The sequence below is a fragment of the Lissotriton helveticus genome, chromosome 4_1 (assembly GCF_964261635.1).
Source record: "Lissotriton helveticus chromosome 4_1, aLisHel1.1, whole genome shotgun sequence".
NCBI lineage: Eukaryota > Metazoa > Chordata > Amphibia > Caudata > Salamandridae > Lissotriton > Lissotriton helveticus.
The window spans coordinates 348,070,094-348,090,111 of NC_136063.1; the positions used below are offsets into that span (position 1 = coordinate 348,070,094).

The following is a 20,018-nucleotide window of genomic DNA, read 5'->3' on the forward strand; positions in this document are numbered from 1 at the left end:
GCAACCTGTGTTGCCACGCTGTGGAATGTCCTATGCAAAAAATCACTGGTCATCTTTCAGTAGTCTAGTACTGTTTTTGGATGTCAAACTGACTCTAATGAGATGAAATCCGAATCAAATCAAATTTATTAAGAATGTTCAATTTGTTAAAATCATTACATCAAATATTTCTCCGAGATGGTCATCCAGGGTAGCTTGCTGAGACTAACCCTTCCTTCCCTGAGAAGCTTACTGATGCAGGGCAGCTTCTAGACCTTGCATTAGACATTAAAAACCTAATTTAAAAACAGATAATCTGATATGACTTTCTCTTAGGATTCCATAATTCCCATTATTGTACCTGTCCCAGCTCTAGTAAAGTGCGCAGGCTGTCCCAAAACCACAGCCTCTAAGGAATGTGCTTGGTGCGCCAGGATGAGATCTGGTCTATATATCTTTTCGTTTCTATCTTTCTGGGTCTTTTAAGCTCTTTAAGGCAACTCATGGTGCAGGACTGAATCTGCTGCCTGTTGATGGTGTACTGCAACCGCTTTCATGAGTCAAAGAAAATGGCCCGAGAGCTGACACAATCCCCTTTCAAACAACAGTGAAAAGATTCCCGGCATTATCTGATATTCAGAACATTGGGCATAAGCAATATTGCCTCAGGGATTTTAGCCTTTCCCAAATGCATATCACATGCAGAAGAGATTCTCTGACTAAGCACACAATCTACATTGGTTGCTCTTTTCTCTGTTCCAGCATCCTTACCAGTATCATCTTAGTGGTATCAAACCACAACGCAGCCTCAGATGTTCATACTTTGCCATGTTGGGGAGAGGCAGACACAAATAGATTGGCAGGGGGCCCGGGGTTTGGAGCTCTGCTGCCTAACTGCTATGTTCCTTTTTCTTTTAGACCCGCAAATCTTGACCCACCAATAGTATTTTTGCATTCGTTGACATGTTCGTATGTGCTTGGCTAATACAAACCAGGAGTGCAAACAGGTGACAGATAATGCTGCGTACAATGCTGTTTATCCAGGAAGTCGGATAGTTGAACTTTGAACATATGGCTCCCTATGAGAGTGTGGGCTTCACTTTACATCCCATGAATGTAAATAGTGCTCCAAGATTTGGGCAAGCCAAGTTCTTTTTAGGCTCTACATTTTTAAAGCTTCATCTTGTGCCCATTGCAACCCCTTTCGTACAGGTACACCCACCAGATATATGAAGCTTTTCATCTGATCTAGGTGTGATCCTTCAAAATGCCAGGCCCCTTCTTTAAATCTTTTTCCAGCCAAATATCATGGTTTTGGTTAGGCTGATCATGATGGCGCTTCCTGTGAAATAGCGAGCAAGGACATTAAATGATCTCTGTATGCGGGTATGATCTAGGATAACCATGTCATTTGCATGTTGAAGAATGTGTACTTTTTGGTTGGCTAAGCGTGGGGGGCACTGACCTGGTTAACTTTAGCCCAGACAGTTTTAACATGTGCAACAGGCATTGGCAAAGCCTTTGGCTGCAAGACTTTTGGCTTTGGAATGTCTTGTTTTGTCCTGTCATGCCTATTGCAAAACGTTATAATTGGGGAAGCAGCCGCGCTTTCATCAATCTAAAAACCATCCTTTGCTAATGGCAAAAATATGTTTTGGGTTTAAAAATCCACACATTACCATAGTAGCCCCTGACACAGATGGGGTCTACCTTGAACGTGGATGGGCTTCTTGTGAAGGGCATCATGCTGTAACTCATAGTGAAGTCAGTCATTGACTGAAGTTTGCTGTCCCATTACCACATGATGCATGATGTAGTGGCTAGATGAAAACTGGGAATGACACAGCAACAGGCTAATGTATGAATCCTGGCTGAATACCCCTATAAGTAACACAGTTATGCACATAGTTTTATTAGAAAGCAAAAGGTCTTGCCTAACACCAGGCCTGTGCCAAGCCAATCGGTCTGAAATTGACAGCAAACCTCTTGAATTTGCTAATGCTTTTTTTCTGTCTGTCAACATGGATCACCAATTTTATTGTCTGGCTTGACAGCGCAGCTGTCGGCTGACAATTATGTGAGCATCACTATATCCGGCTCCACTCACATGTTGGGACCAAGGAGTATATGTTTTGATTGGGCAGAAGTTGTCTGCTTCAAAAAAAATGTCCTTGACCTCCACACAGCTGTGATCAATTTGCCAGGTGTCTTAGCTTGAACTATGAGGGAGCACATATAACATTGCAATGCTATTGAAGTGTCTCAGATAGCTAGATAATGTATGGTGTGTTTGTCAGCAGATTGGATAGGAGGAGGATAATCATTAACCTACATGGATGATTTGAGCTGACTCCACAGTGGAACTGTCACCTAACCTTTTAACCTTCACCTATATTAACCTCTTCCATGCTGGTGACGGAACCACACCGTCACGAGCCATGGACGCACTGTGCTGGTGACGGAGTGGTTCCGTCATGGCGCGGCCGCCCCGCCCACGCTGCAGGAATTCCGCGCCTGCGCAGGCGTTCTATTGAGCGGGCGGGGCCGTGATGGAACTAGTCTATCACAAGCACAGCGCACCCGTGGCTCGTGACAGAGTGGTTCCGTCACTAGCATGGCGATGCAGCGCGGACCCCCTTCCCCCCAGCGCCACGGCGGAATTACAGCCACGGCCAAGGGGTTATTCTACAGTTGTTTGCTTGTAAATAAATACATATCCATCCAAACGCTATTTACTTGTAATTCTTCACATTACCATGCAACTTTTTTTTGAAGCCAGAACTATTGGCATTGCCGTTGCTTCTTTGAAATATTTAATAAAAAACACAAGAACTCGCAATTGTTTTATTTTGTGTTTTACTTCTAGCTATATCATGTGGGATTCCAAAAGCGCCCTTGTATGGGGGAATATTAACGACGGACTACTTGGTCGGAACCAGCGTTACCTATTTTTGCAACGACGGTTTCAGACTATCCTCAAAGGAGCTCACTACTGCAGTTTGCCAACCAGATGGTACATGGAGCAATCATAATAAAACACCTCGATGCGTAGGTAAGGAGCCTACAGACATTCAATTACAGTTACTCAAAAAGTTGCTGAAATGTGCTATTTTTATGGATAAATTCGGGTTCCAAAATATTATTGTTTGATATTTAACCATCTGGATAGTTCATGTTTGATAGAAAGGAAAGTTACATGCGTCCAATGCCTCCGGAACAAACATGTCAACATAATCACCTCATACTTTAAAAGTGGATGTTGAAATTCATCAAATTTGATGATTTAACTAATTTTACTTTTCCTGAAATAAATCTCGAGTATTTCGTGTTGAACTAGCTAGAGATTGTGCTACAGCACTTGCATGAGAATTAAAGATAATGAGCAGCATGCGTGAATTACTCAACAAATACATTTGTATTACTATAAAATACATATAATACCAACAATTAATCGATCTTTGCATAGCGTCATGGAAATCTTCCTGCTGATATAATTCTAGCATGTCATTTTTCAGCTATTTAGACTTATTCCTGACAGCATGTATTGAGATATTGGTGTTGATACATTTGTGGGGCTACCTTTTAAACTTAACACATGATCCCGGGTATTAAAGCATGGATGTTTTTGTTTATTTCTTAAACACTGGGTGACCACACATTTTTTCCCTTTTTTTCAAGTTGTTACTTGTGCAAGCATAAACTCCTTCATCCTGGAGCATGGACGGTGGCGCATAGTTAATGGCTCACATTATGAGTACAAAACAAAGGTGGTTTTCAGCTGTGATCCGGGATACTATCGGTTGGGACCAGCCTCTATTGAATGTCTTGCCAATGGAACCTGGAGCTGGAGAAATGAGAGGCCTCATTGCCAAAGTAAGTAAATCATAGCTACACAAAGCCGCCTAATAAATCCTAGTGCTTATGTCTATGCAAAGGTTTATTTTGCTGGTCAGTTTTCGATTTATGTGTCAGTAATACATTCTGGGGAATGAAGTGAATGGAGATGCCAAGTAGTAAAGGAAGTGAGGACTGAATCAGACTGCAACTTAGATGCCACATGCCAGACTCCTACATATTGTCCTGAAGATGAATAATAAATATTTTGAATACTCTTGAGCAAATCTGTGTGACTATTATTTTCATGGCAAATTTAATATATTCTCCAAACAATATTCTTTGACATTATGGCTGGAATGAGATTTAGATATTCTATACATCTTCTTCCTTGAGTCAGTATATAAAATGTTTGGAAGTCATCAACATGAGATTTTTCTAGCCCAGGGATTCCAAGAGCTATCCGTCAGATATCTCATTACCCTAAGAAGTGCCTGGTAGAGACCTGTCCCTTCCAAGTATACAACATAATGCATTTCCTAAAGGAAATGCCTGAAGGATGCTTTCAGAATACATGATAGCAAAAGGGTAGGCACAAGTGCTCATGAAGGGTGATACAGGAAAGCTGTATGGGTATATTATTCAACAGTCACATTGCACTGTCGTGATGAGGCCGTTTGGATTCCAAGCTCCCATCTAGTGACATAAGCCCTATTTTTTTGCATATTGACTTCTATCTATTTTGGGACACTTGTATATCACTTGTGCAGCAGCCATAGTTGACCACATCACTTTTTTTGTGTTACATTTCCACTTTTGATGTATCTCCTTTATCATACAGCCTATTAATAGTTTCATCTTATCTTAGATCATTGTCCCTATGCAATGTTGTTCTTTATTGCTCTTCTCCACTTTTCTGTTTCTATATTGGACTAGTTCTTATTGCCAGTGCCCAAATTAATGTCTCTCTTTTCTATTTCGTTTTGGTTCTCTCATTTGTTTCCTTTGCATTCCAGTTTCTTACGTTTAATATTGATGTTTTCACACAACCCTGTGGAGCCAAAAACATGTTTTATTGCCACTGCTGATACCTGATTCCGGCTGCATGACCGTGGCATATTACCATAATGACATAAGGCAAAATAACGAGCAATAAACGAACAAAAAACATAACAAATAAATACCACAATAGGTTAAAACATAGTGTGAACAGTCCTATTTTAATTACTCAGAAAAACAGCAATGATGGCATCAGCCACGCCTCAACATCTTTTAGGATTTGAGGCCTAATTGGCTGGATCGTCACCATCACTCAATTACTCATGAGATCAGACCAGTATTTTAAACCATTTGGTAACATTGTGTTTTGCAAGGATAGCATATTTCCGTGGCGCCTGGGGCCGCTTTTAGCAGCATGTTACATCAAAGGTGCAAGGTGGGTGGCATGGAACAAAACGTGATAAAGCCACAGCGGAGACCTCTTTTTTGTGCAGTTGGCAGTGGTGGGAGCAAGATTGTGTTTCTAAAACACCCTTTTCTTACAGTCTGAATTCACTTTCATGACTTCCTGCTCAATGTGCATGCTGTTATTTATTTTAAGTGAACATATCTGTTCCCCAGGATGTTTCGGTGTACATTGCCAAACACTGGTGGGACCCTTGGATGCACCACTAACTCAGCATGTACATGTGAGCAATACTGTCATGTTGGAGTGTTCCACCAAAGACTAGCTGGCCCTTGAACTGTCACATACCAGTTGGTATCTTGATGCAATTCATTTGCTTATTTGTGGATGGATGACTTTCAGTGCAGCTCATTTACTTGTGTGGTTGTATTTGCCATGCTATCCTGTTTTCCTTGTTCAGCAGGTTTGTGTTCTGCCTGCATCCTTGAAGTATCAAGGATACTCAGGTAATAGGCTTGGCCTGCATTTCTGTTGATGATGATGATCAGTTGACTTCAGAGTTGAGGTTCACATGTATTGCATTGTTATATTGCTGGTTGATGAATATATGAGGACGGACGTAGAGGCTTTAATAGGAAATTATTGCGGCATGTGGAAACATCAGTATACTGCTGTAACAGATTGTTGCTTCAAGATGTGTTCTCACTCTTTACTGTTTAGCACTGGTATGATCTGATGGACGGCGACAATCAGGCTGATGTATAGAGGGCAAAGCAGACAAGTATTTTAAAGCTTTTGAGTTGCTTTCTTTTCTTTTCCATGATATTGTTTGTGTTCTGGTTGCCCCTATTTGGGAATGGGAAGGCAATGCACAAATGCCTCATGGCCATTTGTAAGAGATACAAATCTGGGAATTCATGAGAAAAAGTATCTTGGTCCAAGTGGTTATAATCCACTTCGCTATTATTTCCTGTTATGTTCCTAAACAAAGCTAACCCAAAATTCACATGTTTTGTCTTGTCAAGACCAGCACAGCACTGTTGGAAGCAGGAGAGTATTTTAATGCAGAACAACACTGTTCAAGTGAAGTTTAGAGCAATTAGGATGCTAAAGTTTAACTTGCTCAGTGGGGTGGTGGGCTGTTTCCAACTCCCCATGGTGACCAATTCTGTGGGGATCAAGACCATTATTACAGGAATCAGTTTATTTGTAGATCAGATAATATTTGAATAGTTGAACCTTCAGTTTTTGTGTAGAGAAGGTGGAGGAAATCTGCCTTTTCTGCTTGGTCACCCCATATGTTTTTTTCTGAACCCTATTCTTGCTAGTTTTAGGTTTCTGTGCACCCCTGCTAACTAATAGTAAAGTGCCTGAAATCCTCCATTAAACATGGTTAAATTGGGTTGCTCATAATTGGCTTATTTAACTTGCCTCTAGGTCCCTATAGTGCAGTGAAAATCTGCACTACGACCTGTTAAAATAACTATTTTTGACAGATATAAACATCCCTTTTAAATATTGTTAAGACAAGCAAGCGTGCATAGTATTTAAAAATTGGTCATGGAGAAAATTAATGCTAACAGCTCCCTACAGTGACAAGACCCAGAAAACTATTTTCAGTGTTGCAGGCCTAGCTGTCCTATGTAGTAAACCAGAGTAATAAAATACTAATAATTTCAGGAAAGTGACTTGCTAGGAAAATAATTAAATCACTATTTTAATTGCTATTAAAAAAATCCAATTCAATGGTGAAATCAGATTCATGACAAATTTTATTGAAAAATAACCTTAAGAAAGTTAGGTTTTCCCTGCCTGATAGTCCTAAAGGCTAATTTGAAATAACTATAAAGCAACTCCCTCCCGATGTCTAGCCTGGAAATAGGTGTGAAATGCCACCCAGGAGCAAAAATAGGCTGAAGTGAATGGGCAGGGACACCTCCTCTGAGCTAGACAGAGAAGGAGCTGTGGGCATACTGTCACATCACACTGTGAAATCCTGCTTGACAGGTCTGTTGAGCTACATGTCATGCTTAGGGTACACTGGGAAGGGGGAGGGGAGGATGCCAAAACAATTCTTGTGTATTCCCTGTCTGGTTGCTGAAAGTGGCTTCTTTTGCCCTACCAGAGCTCTGTTTTGGGGTTTGGTGTGATTACAGTATCTGCTTCAACCTGGATTTTAGTGTTACATGTGGGAGGACTCTGGTGAGCTCCCTATGACACTGCCCACACACACAGCCATCGCTAAGAGCCCATGATTAGTGTGACTTAAGGCTTTCACCATCTTGAAAAGGTCCTGACGCCTGTCATTTTTAGCCTGTTTGCAGTAGGAAAATAAGAACTACTGATTGGCCCCATTTCATATACATTTTTGGTTAGACATTGTTGAGGAGGTACCACAAGCTGGTGCCAGACATAAACATCGCACCATCAGAAATGCCCCTAGAACACTTTCTGGACTTGCAATAGATCTGACTTGCTGTCTATAACTTGATAGGAGTCTGAAGGACTGGATCAGCTCCTTCTTATACCCAAGGGCAAAGTAATGGACTCCATTTGTCAGTTGGCTGACCTCCTGTGTGGCTATAAGGAGACAAGCTGCAAAAGGCTTATTTCTTAAAGAGACCAGTTGTAATAGGAAGATGACTGAACGCTACTGGTGAACTCTGCTGGGGTGAGTTCTGACCCCTAAGTGATGTCCCTGAGGTACTTGGAGCCTTAGTGCCCAACAGGACTTATTCTCAAAAAAAGAGACTAGGTCCAAACATAGAAATCTTGACCTGGTGAAGGTGCAGGGTATCCTGCCAATAAGAGGACTTCCTGGCCCACTTTAACGTTTTCCCCCTCTCAGCTTTTTCCGTAAAAAACAACTGTTTTAGCTGGACCTTGTCCAGTAGCTGTTTACCTTGAGGGGACTTCTTTGAATACTGTCTGAAAGCATGCCCCGCTGGAGGAATTGAAATTACATTTGAGAAACTAAGGGCCCTATTACAATGTTGGATGGAGTTTCCTCTGCCTGACAGTGTCTCAGTCATGGGACTGACCGATACCCAGTCGGCGGTCACTACCACCTAATTAGGATGCAACCGAACACTGTTCTGGTGCATTCCTATACTTTACAATGGGAGCATGTATTAAGGCCGGAATGCCTGCTCCCATTGTAAAATAGGAGGTACAGTTCATGCCTGCAGCCCGTGGCAGGCACATCATGGTGCCTGCCACGGGATGCAGGGATCAACTGGGTTCACCCCCTTGGCCTCCATCTGGAGGCCGTGCACCCAAGGGGTCCCTGCCGGGGGCCCCCAAAGTCGAATTCCGATAGCCTTTTTGTGTCGGAAAGGCCGGCACGGAAATGGTGCCAAAACCTGACATCGTAATCCCTAGGGTGCTAAGAGCCGACCTAGTGATTACTGGCCAGATTCCGACTTGCAGACAGGCTCTCTGAGCCTGTCGGAAGCCAGTCGGAAAGACCATTTTGGTTCCTTTCCGACCGCCTCCATGGTAATGAGGCGGTCGGAAAGGAATCTGTTCAGCATATTTCAATGCGGTCGGAAAGGATCCGACCAACAGTCCGAGCCGTTTCCGACCGCATTGTAATCAGCCCTAAAGTCATAAGGTAAAGTCTTTGACAGAAACAAACCTCCTCCTTGGTGTATATGACTCATGCTTCATTTCAGTCAGCCTGAAATCACACCTAGATGCCAGTCACCGGCAAACAGAAACTAATGTGATGCTTTACTTTTTCTTGATGCTTTTTACCATAAATCTTTAAAAAATGTCATATCTCTTATTTCCCTTATTGGATTTTTTGATTTTTATGTTGTTTTGACATTATTAAAGTGTACCTGGTTTTTGGTAATTGAAGTGGTGTTTTTATTGTGTTGTGTTTTTTACTTTTTGACTGTTTTGATACTTATAAATGCTTGATACGTTTTCTCTAATTTAAGCCTGTCTGCTCTGAGCCATACCTACCAGGGGTTAAGCTCAGGAATAAAATACTGAAACCTTTTCCTGGACCTAATGGGTTAGTGACCCTATTACTTGTGGTGGACTACCATACACCCTGTTTAACAATTCTTTTTCTTACAAGTTGTATAATCATACCTCTTGTATCACATAGACGTCTCTTTATAGTCATGTTTTTTTTTGGGGGGGGGGGCGGGTTTGTGAGTATCATGCTTGCCTGACTACTTAAGTTCTATACCTGGCTTAACCTCACTTCGGTCATACTTTATAGATTTGTTGCATTCGAGAATTTATTGGTAGGTAGCACTCAGAAAGCAACAAAGACAGTAGCTCATTAATTAAGCCACTAGAAATAAGTAAAACTCTTCGTGTTTTGTCAAACTAATGTTGTGACAAAGATATATAATTGAAACTTTATGGTGAATTTATGTTTACTTTTAGCCATTTTATTGTTAAAGAAGTGTGTTGAAATTTTTTGTTCATATGATTAACAGGACACAGTTTATTTCTGAGAACTATTATAATATATATCAATTTATGCCTGCAGTAATTTCATGTGGAGATCTTGCTACACCACCGAATGGGAATAAAATTGGAACTCAAGTTACATTTGGATCAACAGCCATATTTACTTGTGATACGGGGTTTATGTTGGTCGGCTCAACTGTACGAGAGTGCCTCTCTTCAGGACTGTGGAGTGGAACTGAAACAAGATGCCTAGGTACAGTGTCTAATATGATGTGTTTGAGTATTATACCAAGTTTTCAAATGTTTCAGGAATTATTATTGAGGTATATGTAAAACTTCCAGTTTTTAAGAACTAGCTATCATATAGTATTTCAGGGGGAAATATGCCATACATTTATATTCATGAAACTGCATTATACTGCTTTCAATAATTCCAATATTTTTCTCTATTTGAGTTCTTCAGGATAATATTTCAATTAACACTAGTTATGAATTTCATTTTCAGTTTTCTAATATTGAATACTCTTTATAGATGAATATAGCTATATTAAATTAAATGAGAGGTTACAGTCAGCTTTTCATCATAAATCCTTTTTTGGGACACTGTGACCTGCGTTGTAGAATACGTGCCTTTAAATGTAGAAACAATCATGTTATTATATTCACAAAAGAATGGATAATGAGCTCCAAATCATTTTGTCCTGGTTATCAGAAATGGTTGAAGCTTTACTGGAGCCTCTGAAAGCACACATTGTTTCTGCTTAACCAGACTGTAATACACTAGCCATCCCAAAGTCTATGAAAACCCTTAAAGGTGGTTTTATAATTTTGTTGGAAATTTGCAACACAGAGTAAGGGAAATCTAAAGTGTAGATACATTGTTCCGTACAGTATGTATATAGACTATTAAACAAATCATGAAGTGACCGTGAACAGCTTAAACATTATATCTGAGCTATTTTTGGATGGAATATAAAATGAAATTTCCAGTGTACGCTTTGAAAACTCAAGAAGATAAGATGTATGTCATAATTTACTGTCCGCACAAGTTGATGCCTACTACACATTGTGCCATGGGAGCACATAGCACCACAGATGGTTGTTTGTACTTCTTTCTGGATAAACAGTGAAATATTCATGATTATAAAATCCCAAGAAAATGCACATATATGGACCTCCTTATGAGTGCTGTACAGATAGTATTGCCTGCGAGGTGCCTTGCAAGGACATAGATGGCCATGCAGAACTTTGAGTTTAGAGGCATTTCAGTAAGCCATGTTACAGTGCTCTTGGAAGCAGAGGCTTGCGTGGTTCTACAAGTATTTATGCTGTCGTGTCCTTCCAAGTGGCCGTTGTTGAGTTTTCTGATGGTTTTCATTAGGAATGGCTTCAGTATTTTATTTGGGACTCTTGAGATCCTGATAATGCAGTAATGGGAGACACAGTGGCAGTGAGAGCCTTTTAGAATGAAAGAGGAGAAGCTAGCCAGTGTATATACACATAATCAGAACCCGGCTTCTCCAACAGGAGGCCCATGATATAGGGTTAAATCTGGACATACATGGCACTGGGCTGAGGATTTTTTTTTACAGTGCTTATGAATTGTAGGGCTAGGGAGCACCATTCGTGGTATGTATAGCATTGTCAGCAATAAGAATATCAGCTTAAAACATTAAGTGTTTGAACAAATTAAAATATAGCCTTGATCAATCTAACATATACAATTGCCTTTCTGTGTATGCGGTCTGTGAATTTGATAACAATGAAAATAATGAAGGAATCTGTGAATTATATTGATCAATTGAACATGTACATTTTCAAATTAATGAAAATACTAAATTATTGTCTCTGTGTACATATAGCTAGAGTGATGTCAAATTTCATGGAGGTAGTGGGATGTTCCAATTTAGAGTGAAAAGGAGGACTGAAGATACACTGTAGTCAGTTGTGAAGCACATGATATCACTATTACTTGTGGAACCCTGAGTGCATTGGTAGAGATATTGGCAGCTCTGAAGTGACAGAGAAGTGCAAATGCACTTAAGAGCTTCAGTCTCAGCCTCAATATCGCATCCCATTGTTTCATCCTTGTGACAATAGTACTATCAATCAACTAACCTTAGCATTGGTAAATAATGCTTTTACAGTGCTACAATGAGAAAGCGTTTTGTAAGGAATTTTCTAAAAGCAAAAACACACAACAGCCTTTAATACTATTAAAAGTACATGGTGCTGTCTTTACATAAATAATTTTCACATAATTATTCTGTAGAGATAATTGAAATTCTAAATAAAAGTTAGGTAAGAAGCACATACATTCTACTAGAAATATGCAAAGTTAAACCATAGGGCCTATCAGAGAAAGCTCTTTATTTATTAAAAGCAGAAGTTACTCATAGGTGTTCCTCTGGGCTTTGATTCAGTAGAATTTGCATACATGGCTCTGTGAAACATTATTTGCAACATCATGGGCCACTGAGGAGATTGTAAAAGAGAGGTTGAAATGGAAAGGTGTAATTATAAAAATCTGGAAAAAAAAGTGCAACATGAGGACCTTATGAAGGACTCTAGGATGACTGTCTGCTGCTGTGGCCCGATGTATACTTCAGAAGACTGCTTTGCTGTACCTGGAAGGACTGCTCTGCTGCCTGAAGCCTGCCTTGAACCCTGAATGGACTGCCCTGTTGTACTTCTTGAAACCAGGACTACCCTGGAGACTTCAAGGGTTAGTCGGCCTGCTTCCTGATCAGAGATCAGTGACAGAAAATGCTAACTGCATCTGAGACCCCCTCGTGGACCCTGCCTGGGTGAGCCCTGACCTTCCAAGTGGTGCCTTCCCAGTCCTGGACATTTGGAAGTGGTGCTAAAAGTGCCCAGATACCAAACATTTTAAACTGTGGACTTTGAAACTTTTTGGCTAAAAACTGCACTGAGAACAGACAGGAGAGCAGGACCAACCTACTCATCTATCTACCCAAGCTGCATTGCCGATCAGCCTGACTTCACAGCAGCTCCTCTACATTCTTTTCTGTAGCATAAATCTTGTTCAGCAGACCTTCGTAGAATGGGTATCCCACTTTGTGGAAACCTTGTTGGCTGCAGCTTCCAGACTCCTCCCGCTGGAGATTTTTGGCATTCAAAAAAGAGTCTGAACGTGGAAATCTTCACCGCAACTTCGCCCAACAACTCCCTGACAATGTTGCCTCCATGGACACCTCCTGCAGCCTTGCCCCACACAACAGTTTTGCTGAAATTTTTTTCTACGTCAGAAGAGAAGCGCATTCCGGGCCCAATCCACTTCTTGAATCTGACTCATGCTGCATCGCAGTCAGCCACATTTTTGTACTTTGACCTGGTCACACATGGCTGAATATCTGTGATTGGTGCTTTGATCTTGTAGGTGCTAGCTTTTGCCTTTCAATTTAAAAATGTATAACTCCTGTTGTATATTTGTCATTTTGTTGTCAAGTAATTGATTAAAACGTATTCTATTTTTTAAAATGGTGGGGTTATTTTTCTGGCGCTTTCACTTTTTTGCTTTTTTTTGTGCTGCATAACTACTTTACGCATTGCCTCTAAGTTAAGTGCTGGTAAATTTATTGATTCTTGTGGTGCACCCTGACATTAACCGTGACTGTGCTTGAGCAGGGTTAAAACCTCCCTCAACCAACAACCCAATTTCCCACAATAATTTATTTGGATAGCTCTTTCATCCTGTTTAGGGTTGTAGGTACTCCAAACATATATCATTAGATTCCTGGCATACATCTGAATAGATTCATGGGCCGACATCTGTGAGTGGAGATTCCGAAGGCCATCAGTAGGTACTGGGTTCCAGTGTTAACTACTGAGGACTTTAGCATCCCAGGTCCGGGGGTCTCCATATTGATTTTTGCACTTGAATCTTTGGGTAGCAAGGCAGAGCAGTCTAATTCTTACTTAGTGGAGATGCTGTCGACTAGAGACTCAGATCACATCAACATAATAATCAACACATACTAAATCACTGTCCAATCAGTGCTTTTATTTAAAAAAATAAAGTACTTTTTTACACAAAACTAATTAATATGCACAGATTTGTACACCTATATGAAGGCCTGTAGGTGGACATACATGTGGGAACATCATCTAAAGGGACTCAAAACCTACAAGGGGCGCACTACAAAAAAAGGTCACATGTCAAGTAACCCCCTAAAAGTACACCAGATCTCCAATACCAGAAGTACATTTCATTATCTGCACAACAGCAAGGCAAGCCCTTTCCCTTAAAACCACAACATTACCTCTGATGACCCAAACATAAAATGAGAAGTGCAGTCATAAAAAGTCAAGCCTCCTGGTTTTTTCAATGTGCCAACATAAAATTCAATAGTGCAACATTAACCTTTCACTTACAGTTCATTTGATTTGTGAAAAACAATTCGAGGTGCTATCGGAAGTATGCACCAATTTTAATTTTCATTGGCACATATCATTCCCGCACAATAAAATATTAAACCAGTAAAAGTTGTTTTGGGGGTTTAAGTTCCACAATAACAAATAGGCGTAGCAATCGCATAGAAGTGAACAGCAAAGGTCCATGTACCTCTCAGCTTCTGAGTAAATGCCTCAGTAGTGCTTGAATCAATGCATAACCTCTCCCAGTGTCACTCTTTTCATGTCCAGGGAGAGAGTAGTGTTCTAAAAGTACTTGAGAACCATAGAGTTACGAGGGGCCAACAGCTGCTCCTGGGTGAACCTGCTGCATAGTTTTACTGCCCTGGGGTACCCCCTGCCACCTGGAATAACACACAACAAAGGTACTCATTTTACAAGCATTCCTTCGAGCACAGATGTTTCCTCTTTACCAGCTGCTGATGATGCTGGTGAGTAGTTTCTTTAGTGTTCCTTTTGCGCTCGAGCCACATTAGAATTTCCATTTAGCTGCTGCCTCTTTACTCTAGAGAATGATTTGTAGAACTAATAATCTACTGGAACAAAATGAATACAAATCAAACCTCGTTACTCACCAATAAGTGAAGCACTACTTCTCCTGACTCTTAGCACCACCCACTAACAACTTGTCAGGCCACTCAACTTCTAAGACAATGTTTTATCTTCTGCTGTCACCCTAGAACGATGTCCAACAGAGCAGGGTAGCAAAAAAATCCTGGTTGTCCTTCACATTGAAAAGATAAGAGTGATAGCAGACCGTGTCTATTTTTCCAGGAGATGTAGCTTTGCCCGTGCTTCTCATGCCAATATGTGAGCAGTTTGAGATGGCCATTCAAATGTGATAGTTGTGTCCCTTTTCCAGCACAGATGTGAAAAGACCATGTTAATTGACCCCTGGATGGTAAAGGCATGTAAATATAAATGTGTCATGACTGGGAAATTAAACCAGGGAGTGGAAATATGATTTATGATTGTATCTTTGCATGCCACTTTTCTTAAATGTTTTATGATTCATTATGATCACTTTTAACAGATACTAGTTACTTATGTTGGGGTAAAGCGCTATACTACACCTAGCTACTGCTAATCAGGTACCTCGGATTGACATAGTAAAGGTCAAAAGACCAAATGAAAGAATATGTATAGGGTGGCACACTAATCCATATGGCATACCCAGAAAGAGCTATTTGCATGTTCAGAAACTGAAACTGAAAAAGCAATGTTATAACATTGTGCTGTGCCAGTGCATAGAGCTTCCATTTAGTTTGATATATCTTTGTCTGAGTAGGTCAAGATAAGATGTTGAACGACACACTGCATTGTAATAGGATTATACACCCAGTTTCGTTACATTGTACTCTGAGTAATTAGTAATTAATTTCTGTTATATATTTGGATTTTTTTACGTCAAACTATCTGATAGATGATGTTTTTTAACTAAATGGACACACTAGCTTTATTTTAGCATTATAATATATAATAGTTCAATCTAAGGGTTATGAGAAATGGTATTCTTAAAAAAAATGTTGACAGTTTTTTCAAATGCTTGTACAACGAGGTTGCTTGGAGATAAGATGTCTATAATTTGAAGGAATGAATCTGCTGAATTGTAGTGCAAAGGAAATAGTTTTGAGTTGCTCTCTAAAGCAGGAAGTAGATTTTTCTGCATGAATGAATAGTAATAATATATTACGTATTTTTGCAGCAGCTAAAATAGAGGTTCTTTAAAGGAAGATATTTTAGTATTTAAAATATTTAACAGACATAGCTTATTAGATTTTAACGTACTGAAAGCTTTATGCTGCTGCAAATAGTGCAGCTATATAATCAGGGTTCTGAAAATTAATTGCCCGGTGGACAATCGTCATGAATTTACAGGTAATCCATTTGCATACAGTGAGCCAATGTAATTGTTTTCTAATGAACGATATATGTTGACATTTAGAAATGCCACAGACTAGATGTGCTTGAGCATTTTGAATCAATTAGGGATGGTGTATAGTTTTTGCCAGGGCTGACAATTGCAATAGTCTATTTCTGGCTGGATAATAGCATTTACAACAGCAACATGATGGCAGTTGTCCACAACTGATAGGATATTGCAAATGGCTTTCAGGTACAAAAAAAAGCATTAGCTGTTTTACTAGCAAAGAGACCAAACATTTAGGGGCCGATTCCGATCTCGGTCAGAAGAGCACCGAATCGGGTTCGGCATTAGCGGATCCGATTCCGTGGCCGAATTTCTGTCCGAGTCATACACGGGTCCGGGCGTCGAAGTACGATGCGAACAAGGGGAAATCTCCGTCCGAATCATTTCCAGGTCCGAACCACTCGGTCACAAGCAAACCGTGGCGCGCAATGGAGACGTTTCATGACCGAGCTAGTACGATGCTCGAGTCGGACAGCCGGATCAGTCGAAGCGTCCGTCTCGCAATAGCTCCCGGAGTTGGACTTCGAGGATCCGCATCAGACCCCCTGTTACCCGCAGCCTTACGACTTGGACACAGGGGGAGACCCATGGGTCTCCCCAACACAGGCATGTACGGTGCGGATGGCACCGACATGTGCCCACTGTAGGGGGTGCACTTGTCCACGACGTACCCATTCATTCAATGGGAGCCCATGTAAGCATCATACGACCAGCTCCCATTGACTTCAATGGGAGTCCGACCGAACCGAGTCCGACAGCATATGGCCGCATCGTACTCCCTCGGTCGGACTGCAGGATTCTGGATCGGTCGGAAAACACTACGGATCCGGCTCGGTCGGAGTGCTTTCTGACCCAGATAGGAATCGGTCCCGAGATGAATGCCTAGATTTTGAAAGTTCATCTTTAGCACATTTTTTATCTGAGCAAAAAATACAGAGGATTATCATCAATACCATACAATATATAACAACATGTAATATGTGCGAAATAGAACCTATTGAGGGTCAAAGGTAGAAGGATTATCTAAACAAAGTGGTATAGTTCAACATACACATATTTATTCATAAGCAAAGTAGCATGACTCATCAATATTGGTTCGGACTCGTTCATGCTGCGGAGACTACTATTTGAAGGCAGCCGCGGCCGGCAGGTAAGTTCATGGGCCGAGTGGGCTGTTATTTCAACAGACGATGACGAGGGAAAATTAATTAATTTTGGAATTTTGCATCGTGGTCGTCAGTTGAATTCCCCCCCCCCCTCAACCTGGCCCTACTGCCCCACCGCTCTTACCTGCACGGGCCACAGCTATTTGGAGGAATACGAGCTTCCCCACTGAGTGTACCCACATGGCGTCCGATGGAGTCCAGTGGGAAGGGTAATGTAAATTCACGGTAAGAATCCAACAAGAATTCTTTGGGTACGAAAGGAATGAGGACCATATGCTTTCAAATAGATCATATTTGCTCAGGAGGTGGTATATAATGTGCAGTGGCCACAGACATATCCTGCATTTAGATGGTGTGCGTGAAAGGGTTCTACTTTTTCTAGCATCTCAGGATTGACATTGAGGCAACTTCAAATGAGGTGCCGACCAAACATTTTGTATGACATTAATGTCTGGAATGTACATCGCATTGTTGAGAAAGATCAGTTGTATTAACCAAATGCGTGCGGGCGGAATTCCGCTCGTACGCTGAGATATGCGAAAGCGCATGTTACGTGACGAGCTGGGCTCGTCATCAGCGTAGCAGGAGGCTACCTCATGACGAGCCCAGCTCGTCATCAGCGTCGAAGGGGTTAAGGGGGACAGGTTCACGCCAGAGGTGTTGTTCCTGGTGGTGAAGACCCATGGGCCAAAATTCTTAGAGAGATGCACATGAGTAGATTAGGAGAATGATGTCCCCATCACAGTAACCCCACCTTCAGCAAATAGATGTTTATGCAAGATGTCCCTCTCTGCAGTCATTGCGGAAACCACTGCCAATCATGGGGACATTTTAAAAAGCTGAGTTTAACCCTCTGTCATGCATCTCCAGTTTGATTCTGAGTAGTCTGTCCCCAGTGTACCTGACCTCTTCTCTCTCAGAGAAATCCGAAGGCGGTGGGAGTTGTGCTCTTCCAGAACGGTATTATAGAGACCATAAACAAGCCCAAGGTAGGAGCTCCACCTTTTTAGATATTTGTTACCCTCTGACTGCAGGAGAGAATTTGATAAGGATCTCAGGGCATAAAGAAGAATGTCTCAATTGGCGATAGCTCCAATGTTGCTTTTCCTCCAACTGGAGTTCTTCCTGTAGTGTTACAAAGGGTTTCACATCCATGTCATGGATTAATTGATCTACAGTAACTATACCCTTAGTGGACCATAAATGTGTGTCGGTCATATGACCATAAAGGTGTACAGCTTTGTTGTTGTAAATGGAGGTAAGTTTGTGAAGACAGACATGAATATGCACATATTTGTAGGTTCTTTCCCAGGTTCATGTGCTTGAGTTAGTATCTGGTGTTCTCTACTGTCTTACGATTTGGTTGCTTGATACAGCAACCACGTTGTAACTTGTACCCTATCAGGCTTTAATCAATAGCTACCCTTTCTGCTTTTCCTGTGAGGCAGAAAAAAGATATACCGAGCTAGCTAGCTGTTGAGCTTTGAAATAGAGGTACATGTCTGGTAGGCATAGGCCTCGTAAAGTTGTGGATGCTTGTAGTTTAGACATCCGAAGGCAGAGCTTTTTACATAGCGGATGATATCTTTAATCCTGTTATTCAATTTGGTTATCATATGGATTGGAACACCTATTGGGATTATGCTATACAGTTAATTAAAGCGAGCTGAAATCACCATTTATATTGTTTGTACTTTACCCTACAGGTAAAGGCTTAAGTGAGGCTATCAATTGAAATTTAGTGCAGTTCTTGTAAACAGGAGTTTCAAAGTCTTCTGGGCAGCTGATGGGAGATCCAGGGGCGTAGCTTCAGGGGGAGGGGAGTGTTTGGGGTGGTACGCCACCCTAATAAAAAAAAAATTCTGATGAATAGTTGGGTATAGGTATTTTTAGTTGGGTATGGTGTGGTGTCAGATTTCACCTTGGATTTTTGCATGCACACACTGACAAAGACACACATGCTCGCTTTCATCTCTGTTTTGAAAGTCCTCAAAAATGTTGTTTATTTTCCAAAATGTTGTGTTTCTCTCACGTAGTACTCCTACAAATCCACATTCCTGTCCCGTGCCCCCTAAGCCCGTCTCATTGGCCCTGGGTGTCATATAATGTATTTTAACATTACATGCCAGTGTGATTGTTTGGAAATATGAAGCCCCCCATCCCCCAGTCTTACTGACCAAGCTATGCCCTTGGTGAGATCATCCTCAGATATTTGATGGCGGCAGTTGGCCAAAGGTATTGTGTCCCTGATAACACATCCGGTTACGAGGAAGAGTCTTGCATTTCCTACAGTTTATCCCACCTGGAATTTGAAAGTACGGAAATGGGTGGGCCTTTCCAGCCGACAAGATAGCATTTTGGCCTGGACTTTCATGTCTGTATTTATCAGGGAAATTGGCCTTTAACTGCTACATTGTTGCAAACTTTATCTAGTTAGGAAAGCAGGATAATAGTGGCTTCATTGAATTCTGGCCAAAGAGTGGCCGTGGCCTTCTTATGTTTGAACACATTACTAAATAATAGTGTCAAAACTTGCACATTCATTTTCTAAAATTCAATGGGCAAGCCATCATCACCGGGAGCTTTGCTAACTGTTCTGTTATTTCTCGGTCTAGGATGTCTGCTGAGTCCTGTATAAGATAGGAGAGCCGGATAGACTTGAAGAAGGTAGCCTTCTCTGGGGTTGGGTCGCTGCTGTGGAAGAGGAGCTGCAGTGATATGTAAAAGGATGCAAATTTCCTTAATATTTGCATTGGGTGGGTGACTAAACCCTTGGGCGTTTTGATAGCATTGAGCTTCAGCCTTTTCACTGAACTCATAGTGATGGCGTTTAAGGACC

At 41.2% G+C, this 20,018-nt stretch overlaps 1 protein-coding gene across 1 annotated transcript in view; it reads left to right on the forward strand.

The window, feature by feature from the left end:
* Positions 1-20,018, forward strand: part of CSMD3 (CUB and Sushi multiple domains 3) — a 3,006,114-nt gene that overhangs the window by 2,633,552 nt on the left and 352,544 nt on the right. The window contains exons 51-53 of the mRNA XM_078686868.1: positions 2,846-3,031; positions 3,658-3,852; positions 9,729-9,902. Coding sequence (XP_078542994.1) covers positions 2,846-3,031; positions 3,658-3,852; positions 9,729-9,902 — 555 coding nt within the window. The remainder of the gene's footprint in view (positions 1-2,845; positions 3,032-3,657; positions 3,853-9,728; positions 9,903-20,018) is intronic.